A 15,750-nucleotide genomic window follows, 5' to 3' on the forward strand; every position below is an offset into this window, starting at 1 on the left:
ATAAGAGGACGTAGCCTATATACCTCAAACCAACGATACAAAAACTTCTCCCATTCAAACTCAACCCATCCCCTTACAAAGAATAAGGGAGAGTAAGAAACACAAACACTAGTATATTACACATCAACAAAACAAGCCCTCACAATAATAACAGTAATACCCTATTGGTATATGAAATGACATGTTGCATGCAATCCAGGTGAATACCGATACCAAAGTTTCATTGATTCTTATATGTAATTTTGTTTTGCTTCAAGTCGCTACACAACAGGGTAGTCCTTCTTTCAAACACATAAATCCCCAACGCCCAACCGTGTTGCAGGTGGGATCCAATCCCAAGTCTACACTCAATAGCAGATCCAGAACGTTAGACCCGTGGGGGACAAGCTTTATCATAACATCAACTCAACTTAGTCATTAACATTGTGGGTTCAAGGCGGGGACCATGCTCCCATCCTCATCCCTGATCCTCATCGGGGAGAAAGGTCTCAATCCGTAATGGAAAGTGGTTATTCATCGGGGATCTAAATTCTTGATTTATTTTAATTACCTTTTTAGAGAATAATTAGCAATTGTAGGTTTTAGGAGACAAAGTAAAGAGAGAAGATTGTGTTATTGAGGGATGTGAAATGAGAATAAAATGCATGGAATGAAAGGATAGCAGAAAAATGTAAACTTAAAACCCAAATTCCCAAATTTCATAACTTGGTTTTGGTTCACATGGGATAGGGACATGGGTGTCATTGTTGTATGATTTTTCTTTATTTCTTACCTATTGAATTTGAAAAATAGACCGCATTTAAGAACTCAAATTTTATTTGTATTTTATTTGAGTGGGGACAATTGTAAAAAAATAAATAGATAAATAAATTCATTCATAAATTTTAAAATTATATGATTTTTTTTTCAAATCACAGTGGGGACAATTGCCCACACTGACTTAAACATAAATTTGCCCGTATCTACGCTACAATGAACAAGAGATCTTTCCAACCAGCCAGTTGGCACCATGCACTGTTATACATAAAGTTAAATTTTGCTTACGTGCCCCTAAAACCTGTTTTAGGCAATTGATTGTTTTTTTTTTTGTTAATCACATCTTAACAATTTGTCCGCTGGAGTCTTTTTTGAAAAGAAATATTTTTCTTAATGTGCTGAATTCTTTTTTTATGTATTCCTAAGTTGGATAAATCTTACTGTTATTTGCGTGTTTCTTATTTCATGAAATTTATCAGTATGGTGTCTTTTTAATAAATTCAAGTATGTCGCTTGAGTTTTATCTTTTCTTTCGGGTAGATTCAAGAGACTTATTTTATTGGGCAAAGGTGGTAACCTTGTTTTATCTTATCTTGTTTTATATATGTATACATATATAAATATGTATACATACATTTATATATGTATATGTCTATATATGAATCTATATATTAATATTTTTAAAAATATAATTGAATCTTTTATAATATAATTATGATTTTTAATTATTTTATTTTTATTTAATGGTTGACATTATAAAAAATTACGAGAAGTGGAGATCCCCATAAACATGAGAATGGGATAAGATTGTCCCTATTAGCTAGGATAGAAACAGGGACAGGGATGGGGATTTTTGCGGAAACAAAAATGGGGAGCCACTTCCCCACCCCACCCCATTGCCCTTCCTAAAGAAGATAAATCATGCTTCTCCGCTTACGTGTCTTCCTCTTAATTTTATGTTTTACTTTTAGACCTTTTACCAGCCCACAAATAGTTAAGTGAGGAATCAATTTTTTTTCATGTTAAGCAAAGTTACCTATAATCTTTTGAGGTCATTATCTTTAACTTGCGCATTTTTTTAATTCCCGGCTATTATGACAATATTTGGTAAACACGTGTAACATGCAGATATTATTTGTATATTTTTGTGTTAATAAGTAGAAACATGTTCAATGACAAGCTATTCGGGAATAAAAGAATTAAGGGGGAGGTTTATTTTTTTATAGATTTGTATAATTTAAATTAAATGCATTTAATAAATAATATAAATGTTCATAAATCACACATACATTTAAATGTAAAACACGCCAGACTATTTCTTTTCTATTTTTTTTCAGGGAAAATCTATAATATGGAAAAGATATGGCATGGAAAGAGATTTGACCAATTAAAACCCACCCATGAATTTTGATAAATAACACTTTATTCGCTACCAAGTTTAAGATTCCAGTTGATTGGTCAGATTTTTTTGGATATCCTATCTTTTCCATATCATAATGGAACCCTTTTTTCAAGATAAAACATCAATGACATATTCGTTTCAACTCAACTGTTTCTTTATCATAATTTTATTTTTTTCGGGTAGTAGTCCATCCCCGATACCCTTAGCTCCCCGTCAGTGATTTAAATTTTCATTTATTTAATCGAATTGTAAAAAAATTTTGTGCAGACAAATGAGAAATCATTAGGACATTTTTCCTTGGGCAATACCATTTTTAATAAGAAAATGATAATTTTAGCCATAAAAAACTATTATTAAAAGGGGTAAATTTGTTTTATTCAATAATTTAAGTATTGGTAATTTTTTCCTTGGTGGGAAAGTTATTTACCCACATGAGAGATGGGTATTGATTACCCACAAAATAAAATTTTCATGGATTTCACATAAATCTAAGAATATGTGTATCTTGCCAATGGGTCCCATTGTCCAATTTTCCCACCTTTCAAAATTTGTTTCTTGTGACACTGGCTTAGAAAATTACTTTACGGGTTAAGTTTGATAAAGAATTAAACAATGCATTTAAGGATTTTTTTTTTCTTCAACATTTTATTGATAAACAGCTTAAGAAAGAAAGCAAATTTCAGAATACATTGGAAGAACTGATTTGGCATAAACATTGTTGGGGTTGGATCCTGGTGACGATTGTGTGGCTGGACGCCTGGACCTAAGAGGCCAGTAGGGACCAGGAGTCGAAAGAGAAAAACCCAAACCGGTTCACCTACAACAAAGATCTAGCTTCTGTAACTTGATCTCTGGTGGACGAGATTGCTTCGTTACCAACATGTTTACTTTTCTGCTCTTAATTCCCCTTCCAACTCTTGTTGCCTTTAATGACGGGAGAAGTACAAAAACATACCATGCAGAATTCTGAATTCCAGCCCCCCTACCAAGCCCTCTGCCCCCTATAAATCACATCCTGTTCGTGAATTTGACATCAATTCAGGTCAATATGCATTCCCCTTGTACTTTGGGGTTAGAGAATTCTGATTTGGGCTGATTGATACTTATTCCCTTTAATGACCCTTAGTGGGTATTTATAACTGCCCCGTCCTTCCCTTCCTTTTGTCCTTTTGTACACCGTAGAGAGGAGGATTGGTCTAGTGTTCTCATTACGTCTACCCGCCTCCCTTAAGAATACACACCCCCTCGGTTTAACTATAAATGGGTTCATAATGATGCATAGACCTGGCAAAAAGTTGACCCAACCCAACACGAAAAAATAGGGACAGGATCTCATATTTAGTAGCCCAAATGTAAAAATGCCCCAACTTGACCCAACCTGAAAAAACTGGATTGGGTCATGGGTTAACCCACTGACCCGATTGTCAAGTATAATTGGGATTATTTATGCATCGTTAGGAGTTTCCACTCTTTAATTTTTTCTATTTAGTCTTTACTTTTTATTGTTTACTCTTTAAATTGTTAAATGTTCAAGCATTTTATTTTATATTTGAATTTTAAGGTTAATTCTTTTAATTTTGACATTTTCATGTATTTTTTCTTTATTTTTTTAAGATTAAATTATTTTTTGGGATGACCCGAATTGGCCCCTGGGTCAACCCTAACCCGAACATTTAGGGTTAAGGTCTAGCATTTGACAACCCATCCCAAAATTCAACCCGACCTGAAATGAACCTGAAGTACCTTGACCCAACCTGAACCCGATCCACCCAACCCAATTGCCAAGTCTATTGATGCGGTCACACACAGGGTCATAAATGCATGCCACCAATTTTGTGCCAATTACTAAATGTGGCTTGGGTGGCACGATCGCAAGTCTCCTCAACATGTAGGACCTTACCCAGTTCGTCTATTTTCGATGTATCTTATATGAATTGGCCTATGAGCAAGTAATAGTTTTCCTTTCAATTAGTCACAACAAACTTCTATGGTGCCTTATTTGTCATTGTTGAGTGTGCAACGACATTTATGCACACTCTTTTTATATTGGTATTTGGGTGCCTATTCATGGGCCCATTTGTTATTTTCTTCAATATGTTAAGTAAAATATTTCAGGGTGTGAATAGTAACACACTGGAGATTCAAACAAAACCTCATCATCATCATCATTTTCTTTTTCTTTTTGAAAACTTTAACTTGTTATCAAAGCATCGAAAGATCAAGGAGAGCATCAGCTGTTCGTTGTGACTCACAGACGAACTTGTTGACGTTAGCACGTTGCCGATAGACATAAGCAACCTGTACAGCTAGCGGCGTTCATCTAGGGTTTTGATGTCCGTTGATGTGCCTCAATTTTAGAGGAATTTTGACTTAGCTTTCATGGAGGTTTGAAGTTGTTTTACAATTTTGTTGGATTTTTCATATGAAAATTAGTGAAAAAGCTATATTTGGTGTTTAGGTTTGCATGCTTGCATGGTGGGTTGGTTGTTGTTAAATCCACTTGTGTTTGAATCATGGTAAATTTCTAAGATTGTAGGAAATAGTATCAGATTTTTTGGAGCCCTAAAACTTTTTTGAGAATTTTTTTGTTCCCCCATTTTGGTGTCTGCACCTTCTTTTCCCTTGTTTTATTGTGGTACCCTATGTTTAACCTTCAAGAACAAGTGTTTGGGTGTTTAGCTAGTGTTGGGAAACTGTGGTGTTGGTTAGAAAAGTGTTTTTAGAAGGGTAGTGATCAATGGACTCAAACAAAGACATTTGCATACCTACCTTTGTCCTCTAAGGAAGTAACGACAACGCTGCAGGGTAGATTACCACTGTAATACTTGATGGAACAAATTTTCTAGAATGTTCTCAATTAGCTAAGGTTACAATCAGAGGAAGAGGTAAGCTTAGGTTGTTTACCGGTAAGGAAGTTAATCTAAAGCATAAAGATCCAAATTAATCCAAATGGGAGTAGAATAATTTGCTGGTTATGTTATGGCTTGTAAGCTCTTTGTCGCCTCGCATCACCTGCAACTATATGTTCCTTTCAATAGCTAAAGACATTTAAGAATGTTAACTTGAACTTATTCTCAAGCGAAGAACATTGTTAGAATCTATTAGTGGCTAAGAGAAGCATGTAATATGCAATAAGGTGAGAAATCAATGGCTTTGTATTTCTCTTCCTTATATTCAGTTTGGGAAAAAACAAATGATTTAAAAGATTTGGAGGGGGAGGACCCTTAGTGTTGATATTATTTCACTCCCCAAAACATATTCTCTTGTGTAAAATGAAGAGAATAGGGGGTTTGCCATTTCTAGTTAGTGAGCACACAGGTATTTTTCCACGAAACCCAATCAAAGTTCTAGTAAATTTAATGAGGTAGTTTGTGAATATTGTAAGAAGCCAAAGCAAACCAAGGATACGTGCACAAAACTAAATCAACAACTAAAGCCTAATGCCTTTGCAGAATTAGGCATCCACTCATGATTCACAAACGTACATGCTTGAGGGAAATTCTTCTCCGTAGGCATCTACTCATGACATCTCTGATGTGATGAAAAATTGAGAGGCATCAAACTCCATTTTGAAAAGAGCGGGTTGTTTACATTTGCTAGTTCACATAGACCTTCTAATGCCTTTGCAGAATTGGGTACTACACTTGCGTGTCATGCCTCATCCTCTAGCTCTTGGATAATTGACACAGGAGCAAGTGATCATAAGATTTGTATGCCTTCCTATTTTACCACGTATATTCATTTTTCTGGGAAAGATAAAATTAACATTGCTAATAGATCTCATATTCCTATATCAGGTTTGCATGAACTTAAACTTAGCGATAACCTTTCTTTTAAATCTATTCTTCATGCCCCACAATTGCATAGATATCTTATATCTGTTAGATCACATATAAAGTCTCATACTTGTTTTGTACCCTTCTTTTGTCCTTATTGTGTCTATTAGGACTAGAGTATTGAGAAGATGATTGGCAGTGGACATGAAGATGATGGAGTTTATCTACTTAATTAGTCTCTAAGTAAGGGTTAATGTGTTAGTCTGAGTCCGTCTGAGTCATTGTCTAGTTCTAGTCTACAATGTGAAGTTTGCCAATTACCAAAGCAATATAGAACCACATATTTTGCAAGTAACAAGAGAAGTAATTTTGCTTTTCATTTAATACATATTGATGTTTGGGGACCTTATTTTTTCCATATATGGCTGGTTATAAATTTTTCATTCACTTTGTTGATAAGTACTCACGGTATACTTTGTTGTATTTGATGAAGAGGTGAGGTGAAGTTCATTCAATTATAAAAGGCTTTTTTAGTATGGTGGAGACACCATTTGAAAAGAATATTAAGATTATCCGATCTAACACAATGGTGGAGACACAATTTGAAGAGAAATGAGCTATTCAACAGAGTTCATGTCCTCATACCCTAGCAGAATGGAGTGTTAGAGAGGAAGAACAAGCATGCGGTTGAAGTTTCCAGGGGATTGTTATTTTAGATGCATGTTCAAATTCAATTTGGGGGGGGGGATGTGCACAAACAACTATATTTTATTAAACGATTTCCTTTACAGGCCCTTCATCTCTAGTCTCCTCATCAACTTCTTTTTCCTGAGGAGGATACTTTCCATCTTCCTCCTGTGGTCTTTGGGTGTGTCTGTTTCATCCCTGACGTGAGTCATTCTATGTTGAAATTTTATCCAAAGTCTATTAAGTGTGTTTTGTTGGGATAATATTTAGTCCAAAAGGGGTACCAGTTTTATGGCTGTTGCTTTAGAAAAATGTATCTATCCAAAGATGTCACATTCTTTGAGTCTATTCCTTTCTCCTCTTCTTGTCCTTCTCTTCAGGGGGAGAATGTTTGTAAAGATCGGACTCTGTTTTGTATGTCCATTCTTTTTCCGACTATAGCTAGTTTTGTCAATCATTCTCCTTTTCCTCCTCGTCCTCCCTATGGTTGTAGTAACTCTTGTGCCTCCTCCAATACCTTGGTCTTGGCACTAGTGGTTCGTCAAATGGAAAACGAGGATAACTCTAGTGATTGAATGTCCACTACAATCTAACTTCTGAGGCTCGGGTAATTTGGATTGTGAACCTATTTTTATTTTTAATACTTGTGTTGAACTTGTTACTGAGCCTCCTAGTGTGGTTTTTGACCGTAACCTTCCTATTGTGGTTCATAAAGCAAAAAAAGACTTGTTCTAAATATTCTATTTCAAATTTTATAATTCACAGTGTTACTAAGGCAGTATAATTCCCTTATTGAAAGGATGTTATTAATTAGGAAATGGAGGCACTTAAGAAGAATTAGACATGGGTAATTGTTTCTTTTGAGTGGGCAATGTTTTTGTTGGATTAAGTGGGTTTACACATTGAAAAATAAAGCTAATGGCTTAATTGAAAGGTATAAAGTTCAAAAATTGGCGAAAATGTACACTTAGTCTTACGAATTGATTACCAAGAAACATTGTTTTATTAGCCAATATGAATTCAATTCAAGTTATCATGTCTCTTGCTGGTCACTATTTTTTTACCATTGTATCAAGTGGATGTTAAGAATGCCTTTTTTAATAGTGACTTTTTGGAGGAAGTTTACATTTAACTCCCGTTGGAATGAACATCCCTCAGAGTGAAAGGAAGGTTTGTCATTTGAAGAAATCCCTTTATGGCCTTAAAAAATCCTTAGAGTTTGGTTTGACAGATTTAGAAAATCTATCTTAAAAATTGGCTTATCTTAATCTCAAGTCGATATACATTGTTTATTAAGAGAGCAAATAAAAAAGTGACTATGTTGGTAATATATGTTGATGACATTGTTGCTAGAAGGGATGGTATCCATGGAATTGTTGAACTCAATTCTTTTCTTTCTACTAAATTTGAAATTAAATCTTTGATATATCATGGGGATTGAGGTTGCATGGTCAAAAGGGAGCATTTATATTTCTCAAAGAAAATATATCATTGATCTACTTCAGGAATTAGGGAAATGGGATTTCAAACCAACTGATACTCCAATTGATCCCAATCATAAATTGGGAGTTGATGCTCGAGATGTCCTTCTTGACATAGTTGTGTATCATATGGTGTGAGTGTTATAAACCAATATATGCACAAGTCTATATCATCTCATTTGTACGAAGTGAATGGAATATTTGCCTGTTTGAAGGGATGTACAGGAACATTGTGCACAATGACTGAAGAACTTGTTGACAGAAATGGGAGTGCAGATTGATACTTCAATGATGTTATATTGTGACAATCAAGCTGACATAAACATTGTGCACAATGATTTCAACAAGATCGTACAAAACATATAGAGGTTGATTGACATTTCATTAGAGAAAGCATTGTCAATGGAGGGATTTGTTTACCTTTTTTCTGAGGATCAATTGGATGACTATCTTACTAAAAGTGTCTCCAAATAAAAGCTTGACAACAATTTTAACAAGCTGAGAATAAGAAATATCTATGCTCATTTTGAAAGGGAGTGTTGAGAGTGTAAGGGCCTTTATATCCTTTCATGTTTTCTTGTATTTGGGTGCTTATTCAAGGGGTTATTGGTTATTTTCTTCCATATGTTAAGTATAATATTTCAAGGTGTGGGCAGTAAGTAATACACCACAGACTCTAAACAAAACCTCTTATTTTCCTACTTTTCTTCTTGATTACTTTAGTTAACAAATAACATTTTGTCTTGATTTTATAGGGAATCTATCTATCTATCTATCTATCTATCTATATATATATATATATATATATATATATATATATATATATATATATATATATATATATATTAGTTTCCTTGGAATAAATTCATTTGGCAATGGATGGAAAGATTCCACCTTTTTTTCGGATCAAAGTTGAAAAGAATTTGAGGGTAGGAGATTTAGAGTACCTGTTCTGATGGAATTTGTAACGAATTGAATGAGAAAATGGGTTAAAGGTTTAAGGGTCTATTTGGTTCATAATTAGAAATATAATAAAACCATTGGAATCAGAATTGGAATGGTCTATTTCCCTGTTTGTTTGGTTTAGACGGGAATGAAAATTGAATTTGGAGTCAGCTAGAATGGATTGTTATATGGGGGAAGGAATGGGCATTCGTTGAAATGTGGAATGCTTTTCCACTCGAAATGGGAATGGTAGAATTTGAAATTTAAACTTCTATTCTTGTAAATCCAATAGACCCTAATTGATGATTATTATTTGTAGAATTCAGATCTACTACCAACGAAACACTATCAATGTCTGGAAAATCCATTTACAGACGCACATTGGGAACATCTTTCTATGAATGCAAGGGAATTATTCGTAATACGCAACTGCAATAATTTATTGGAATTGTATTGTAAGCGTGTCTTATTGGCAGACATGAATTTATTTTTAGAGGATCCTACCATGCTTAAAGTGATAAGGATGCAAATGGATGAGATCATATTTGTATTATGGTATATTCAAATGCCATCCATTAGTGCATATATGAGATCCAATCTGATTGGAAGATTTGATCAAATCTCACAAATGGTGTTTGTTTTCAATTCGAATTTAATGCCGTCCAATACAAATTATGAAAAAAACAATAAATTATTAAAATACAAAAGCGAAAAAAATTATATATATATAACAACCCTGTTATTAGTTTCCTTGGAATAAATTCATTTGGCAATGGATGGAAAGATTCCACCTTTTTTTCGGATCAAAGTTGAAAAGAATTTGAGGGTAGGAGATTTAGAGTACCTGTTCTGATGGAATTTGTAACGAATTGAATGAGAAAATGGGTTAAAGGTTTAAGGGTCTATTTGGTTCATAATTAGAAATATAATAAAACCATTGGAATCAGAATTGGAATGGTCTATTTCCCTGTTTGTTTGGTTTAGACGGGAATGAAAATTGAATTTGGAGTCAGCTAGAATGGATTGTTATATGGGGGAAGGAATGGGCATTCGTTGAAATGTGGAATGCTTTTCCACTCGAAATGGGAATGGTAGAATTTGAAATTTAAACTTCTATTCTTGTAAATCCAATAGACCCTAACTGATGATTATTATTTGTAGAATTCAGATCTACTACCAACGAAACACTATCAATGTCTGGAAAATCCATTTATATACGCACATTGGGAACATCTTTCTATGAATGCAAGGGAATTATTCGTAATACGCAACTGCAATAATTTATTGGAAATTGTATTGTAAGCGTGTCTTATTGGCAGACATGAATTTATTTTTAGAGGATCCTACCATGCTTAAAGTGATAAGGATGCAAATGGATGAGATCATATTTGTATTATGGTATATTCAAATGCCATCCATTAGTACATATATGAGATCCAATCTGATTGGAAGATTTGATCAAATCTCACAAATGGTGTTTGTTTTCAATTCGAATTTAATGCCGTCCAATACAAATTATGAAAAAAACAATAAATTATTAAAATACAAAAGCGAAAAAAATTATATATATATAACAACCCTGTTATTAGTTTCCTTGGAATAAATTCATTTGGCAATGGATGGAAAGATTCCACCTTTTTTTCGGATCAAAGTTGAAAAGAATTTGAGGGTAGGAGATTTAGAGTACCTGTTCTGATGGAATTTGTAACGAATTGAATGAGAAAATGGGTTAAAGGTTTAAGGGTCTATTTGGTTCATAATTAGAAATATAATAAAACCATTGGAATCAGAATTGGAATGGTCTATTTCCCTGTTTGTTTGGTTTAGACGGGAATGAAAATTGAATTTGGAGTCAGCTAGAATGGATTGTTATATGGGGGAAGGAATGGGCATTCGTTGAAATGTGGAATGCTTTTCCACTCGAAATGGGAATGGTAGAATTTGAAATTTAAACTTCTATTCTTGTAAATCCAATAGACCCTAACTGATGATTATTATTTGTAGAATTCAGATCTACTACCAACGAAACACTATCAATGTATGGAAAATCCATTTACAGACGCACATTGGGAACATCTTTCTATGAATGCAAGGGAATTATTCGTAATACGCAATTGCAATAATTTATTGGAATTGTATTGTAAGCGTGTCTTATTGGCAGACATGAATTTATTTTTAGAGGATCCTCCCATGCTTAGAGTGATAAGGATGCAAATGGATGAGATCATATTTGTATTATGGTATATTCAAATGCCATCCATTAGTACATATATGAGATCCAATCTGATTGGAAGATTTGATCAAATCTCACAAATGGTGTTTGTTTTCAATTCGAATTTAATGCCGTCCAATACAAATTATGAAAAAAATAATAAATTATTAAAATACAAAAGCAAAAAAATTTATATATTCATCATATATATTAAAAATGTTTTATAAAATATATATATATATATATATATATATATATATATCGAATTTGGATGACATCATACCACTTGTACCCCTAATTAAGAGTGGATCGTGGGATCTTTTAGGGCGTTTATCAGTCACGAAACTGACGACTCGCAAGGACTCTTCATATCGTCCATTCAATTACCTGTCTTTTTTGTTTTTTTTGTTAGACAAAGCAACCTGTATCGTCTCTCTTTATGATGTATTATTGTTGGTAATTCAATGCTCAAATTTGTAAATTACTGGATTACCCACTCTATGAAAACGTTCGTACCCGACCATGGCTTAAGTCCAGTGCCCAGCCCAGCGTTCTCACTCTCCCCTCCGCCGGTCCAACGTGCCGGCACTGCACCTCACAAGGGGCGCCTCATAGGTATCCACCGTATGGGAACATCTCCGGTCCAACCAATTCTGGTATCTTCTGAAATCTAACGGCGAAATATCGCACCTGTAAATTCTTCGTATTCCCAAGAAACAAACACCAACGGAAAACGGAAAAAAGTAAGTTTAGTGGTTGGACTGGAAAATGCGGACACAGTTCAAAAGCCTGTTTTTTACAGAGCAAAACCCAATACAAAAGCGCCACTGCAACAACCAAAGCACGGACGACGAATCGAATTCAAAGCTCCAAAGTCCAAACAGAGAAGGACCATGGATTCTTCCAGTGTTTATCGGGCTCCATTCCTTCGTTCCGTTTTCTGTAGATGCTTTGCCATTTCTGGCACTGGCAGCTTGTCTGTTGCTAAAGGCTTCCTTTTATGTTTTTTTCCCCTTAAAATTAAAAATATAAACTCTATATGCATTTGTAATTTGAACATTTAAGCAGCCAAACTGACGATTCCCGAAACGCTATCTACCGTCCGTCCTTGTTTGAGTTTCAGATGCAGCAAGTGCTCAGGGAATTGCAATGTAGCGTTCGTTACATGGGCCAATGTAAAAGTAAAACCAATTTTGTCGTTCCCGGAAAAAAAGAACAAAAGAAAATAATAAAACTTAAAAATCAGAGAAAAAATAGAAAGAGAAGAAGAGGGAGGGGACAGTAAAAAAGAAAAAAGGGAGGGAGAGAGAGAGAGAAGTGAAGAAGGTTTGTGCTGACTCACACGTTTGACCGTCAGTGGTTGGGTCGTCGATGGGGAGCCGCGAGTTCGCTACCTGAGTTTGTTAGAACGGTGTTTTTTGGTTTAACCTTAGAAAAAATAACCGAAGTTAGTTACCATTTTTACAACAAAATTAACCGCTTAAACTAGACTAGAGAGAAAGATGAGACCACGCCACACACACTCCTCCCACTCACGAACGACTCATAAATAATAAAGGGATCCTTCCTTCGTCTTTAATCGGGAAGATCAGAAGAAGCGTGCAGACAAGGGGGGATGGATTTTCCTCAAGAGGAAGCAACCGTCGACGGACGGACTTTTCCGGTCAATGCCGTTTGACCGGATACCTACATCCTTCGTAGATACGATAAAGCTACGGCCAACGCTTACGGTATAAAAGGTGAATAATAAATACTGGTTGTTTGTCTACTAGCGTTTCTCAACTAATTAATATAAAATTTTTATTTTATTCTTTATAAGATCGGGTCTGTGGTTGCTGTCATATCTCTCTTGGAGGAGAGCTTTTTTTTCTTCTTTCTTATATAAACACCAAGTTTCCCTGCTTCTGCTTCCCGAGTGCAGAGGATCGATATGAGAACGAGGCTCCAGTTTTTCAAGGATGAAACACCTCTCAAGAGAAAGAGGGATTTCCCCCGTGAAGAAGTGATGCTTGACCGGAAAAAGACGAGAACGGCGCCGGAAAACGTTAGAGAATCGGATTTTTTTGATGGTTTGCCTGACGACCTTATCGTCTGTATCCTCTGCAAGCTCAGCTCCACCGCTCGTTGCCCTGCCGATTTCATTAATGTTCTCATAACGTACACCTCTCTCTCTCTCTCTAACCGTTGATTTATATCGGTTCTCTTTCATTTCCTTTCTGGCAAAGAAGATTTCCTCTGGTGGTTTTCGCTTTGATTTTGTGGTTCTGCGAAAATGCAACAAAATAGTCGATTTAACGCTGAAAAGGCGATTCCGATATCGAACATTAGTCGGAAATATTCTGTTTTCAGTTGATGATAACAAGTTTTGAATTTCTGCGCGTTTCTTCAACTTCAAATAAAGCTTTCTTTTGAAATTAGTGCTATGAAAAAAAAAAAAGCTCTCTTTTCGTTGTGTAACGAAAATATCTATTTTTCCTCCTTCTCAATTGCTTCTCGTTTTGTCTCCTAAACAGTTGCAAGAGACTGAACGGTTTAGGCTTTCATCCCCTCGTATTGTCGAAAGCATCTCCTAAAGCCTTCACCGTGAAAGTTAAGAACTGGTCTGAATCGTCTCATCGCTTCTTGAAACAGTGTGCAGATGCTGGAAACATCGAAGCCTGTTATACCCTTGGCATGGTCAGTACATTATTACCTAAATTTACAGATGAAAGAAATATGGTATAAATATTTATTTCGTTACTGAGCCTCGCAAATGAATGAATGATCATCTAATTAGCCTTTATTATTGATTGCAGATCCGTTTCTATTGTCTACAGAACCGAGGAAGTGGGGCATCGCTGATGGCTAAAGCGGCCATCAGCTCGCACGCTCCAGCGCTTTATTCACTCGCCGTCATCCAGTTCAATGGTAGCGGCGGGTCCAAGAACGACAAGGACCTCCGAGCCGGCGTCGCTCTCTGTGCACGAGCAGCTTTCCTCGGCCACATCGATGCCCTCCGGGAACTCGGCCACTGTCTGCAAGATGGCTACGGCGTCCGCCAAAACATCGCCGAGGGGCGCCGATTCCTCGTCCAAGCGAATGCCCGTGAACTAGCATCCGTACTCTCGTCCACCACGTCATCACCGTCGTCGCTCCCCTGGCTGACGTGGCATCCTCAAAACTACCGTCACCAGCATATCACTGGTGCGGGCTGTCCGTTGCTGAGTGACTTCGGGTGCAACGTGCCGGCTCCGGAGGCGCACACGGCAAACCGGTTTCTGGCAGAGTGGTTCGCGTCACGTGGGGTTGTGCCGGGCCAGGGGCTTCGGCTTTGCTCGCATGCCGGTTGTGGCCGGCCGGAGACGAGGCGACATGAATTTCGTCGTTGCTCGGTGTGCGGCACCGTGAACTACTGTTCTCGGGCGTGTCAGGCGCTCGATTGGAAGTTGCGCCATAAGGTGGAGTGCGCACCCACGGAGCGGTGGCTTGGTGGCGATGTCGAAGCTGACGGGGGAATCGTCGAAGTTGACGAGGAGGATGCCAACGACGCGAGTTAACGACGAGGTAATAGTGAAAAAGAGTGATGGGGCTTCTTTTGTCTGTGGAATTATTTAATTTTAATAATTAAGTTGGTTGGAGCAATTTCGCCCTTCTCTTTTTCTGTTTTTTGTATAGATAGATAGACAGACTATATAGAGGGAGGTTATTTTGGTGGCCCATGGCTGCAACCCGTTCTTTTTTTTGTACCATACAATAGATTATTACTCGGCCAAGCTTCATTTCAGAAGAGTAAATTTCTTTGTTCAATAATCAATTTCACCTCTTCTGAGTTTTCGTTTTTATTTATTTATTCCAAAGCAATCAAAGCCTGAAGCCATTCGTTTTCTGATTCTGGGTTTGTTTGGTTGTTAGCGTTGGGATTAAGTTTAGTGTGATATGATTCCACTTTTTGATTTACTAATAAAAGGCTTTAAAGCTATCCATCCATCCGGTATCAATGCTGAGAGAGGAGAGGAGAGAGTTGGAGGGTTGGAATAATGAGGTGAGTGGAAAACAAAAGGAATCCGAGGTTTATTATGTGAGATCTTCTCCGCTAGCCATTGGACTCTTTTCTTTTCTTTTATCTCCTCTCACTTATTGAGTTGGATGCTTTGAGCTATCTCTCAGCTCTCTACTATTCAAAAGGATGGAGGAGAGTGGGAAAGGGGGTATATAAAACAAAATCAGAGTGAGTGGAAGTTTACTTTTTGAGACGCTTTATGCCAGTGGTCAGAGTCCAGGGGCCACAAAATGAACATTAGACTACAAGAAAAGAGATCCAGATTATAAGAAAAGGGGAACACGCGGATGGAGACACAAAGGTGAGAGGAGTCTGTCCACCAAAAAAGACTACAAAACCACAACGGCATATTTCGTCGCCCAAAAGCTATTTCTGGGTACTAGTGTTTCCGGTTTCCACCACCATGCACCCACTGTTCCATTTCCATCGATCCCCCTTATCCTCATCGATCA

The 15,750-nt window shown here is 36.6% G+C and overlaps 1 protein-coding gene across 2 annotated transcripts; it reads left to right on the top strand.

The window, feature by feature from the left end:
- The first annotated feature begins 12,769 nt into the window (after positions 1-12,769).
- LOC148862485 (F-box protein At1g67340-like) lies at positions 12,770-15,052 on the top strand. Of its 2 annotated transcripts, XM_088978961.1 has the most exons (4): positions 12,770-12,998; positions 13,181-13,416; positions 13,773-13,935; positions 14,055-15,052. In XM_088978961.1, exons 2-4 carry the CDS (start codon positions 13,190-13,192, stop codon positions 14,793-14,795), a joined length of 1,131 nt encoding a protein of 376 aa, XP_088835087.1. In that variant the 5' UTR covers positions 12,770-12,998; positions 13,181-13,189; the 3' UTR covers positions 14,796-15,052. The 2 variants fall into 2 exon arrangements, with proteins under 2 accessions (XP_088835087.1, XP_088835088.1); XM_088978962.1 differs by lacking the exon at positions 12,770-12,998 and having other exon boundaries at positions 13,040-13,416.
- The last annotated feature ends 698 nt before the right edge of the window (positions 15,053-15,750 follow it).

Source organism: Nelumbo lutea, chromosome 3, assembly GCF_056320005.1.
Source record: "Nelumbo lutea isolate HS-2025 chromosome 3, American lotus-T2T, whole genome shotgun sequence".
In the NCBI taxonomy this organism is placed as follows: domain Eukaryota; kingdom Viridiplantae; phylum Streptophyta; class Magnoliopsida; order Proteales; family Nelumbonaceae; genus Nelumbo; species Nelumbo lutea.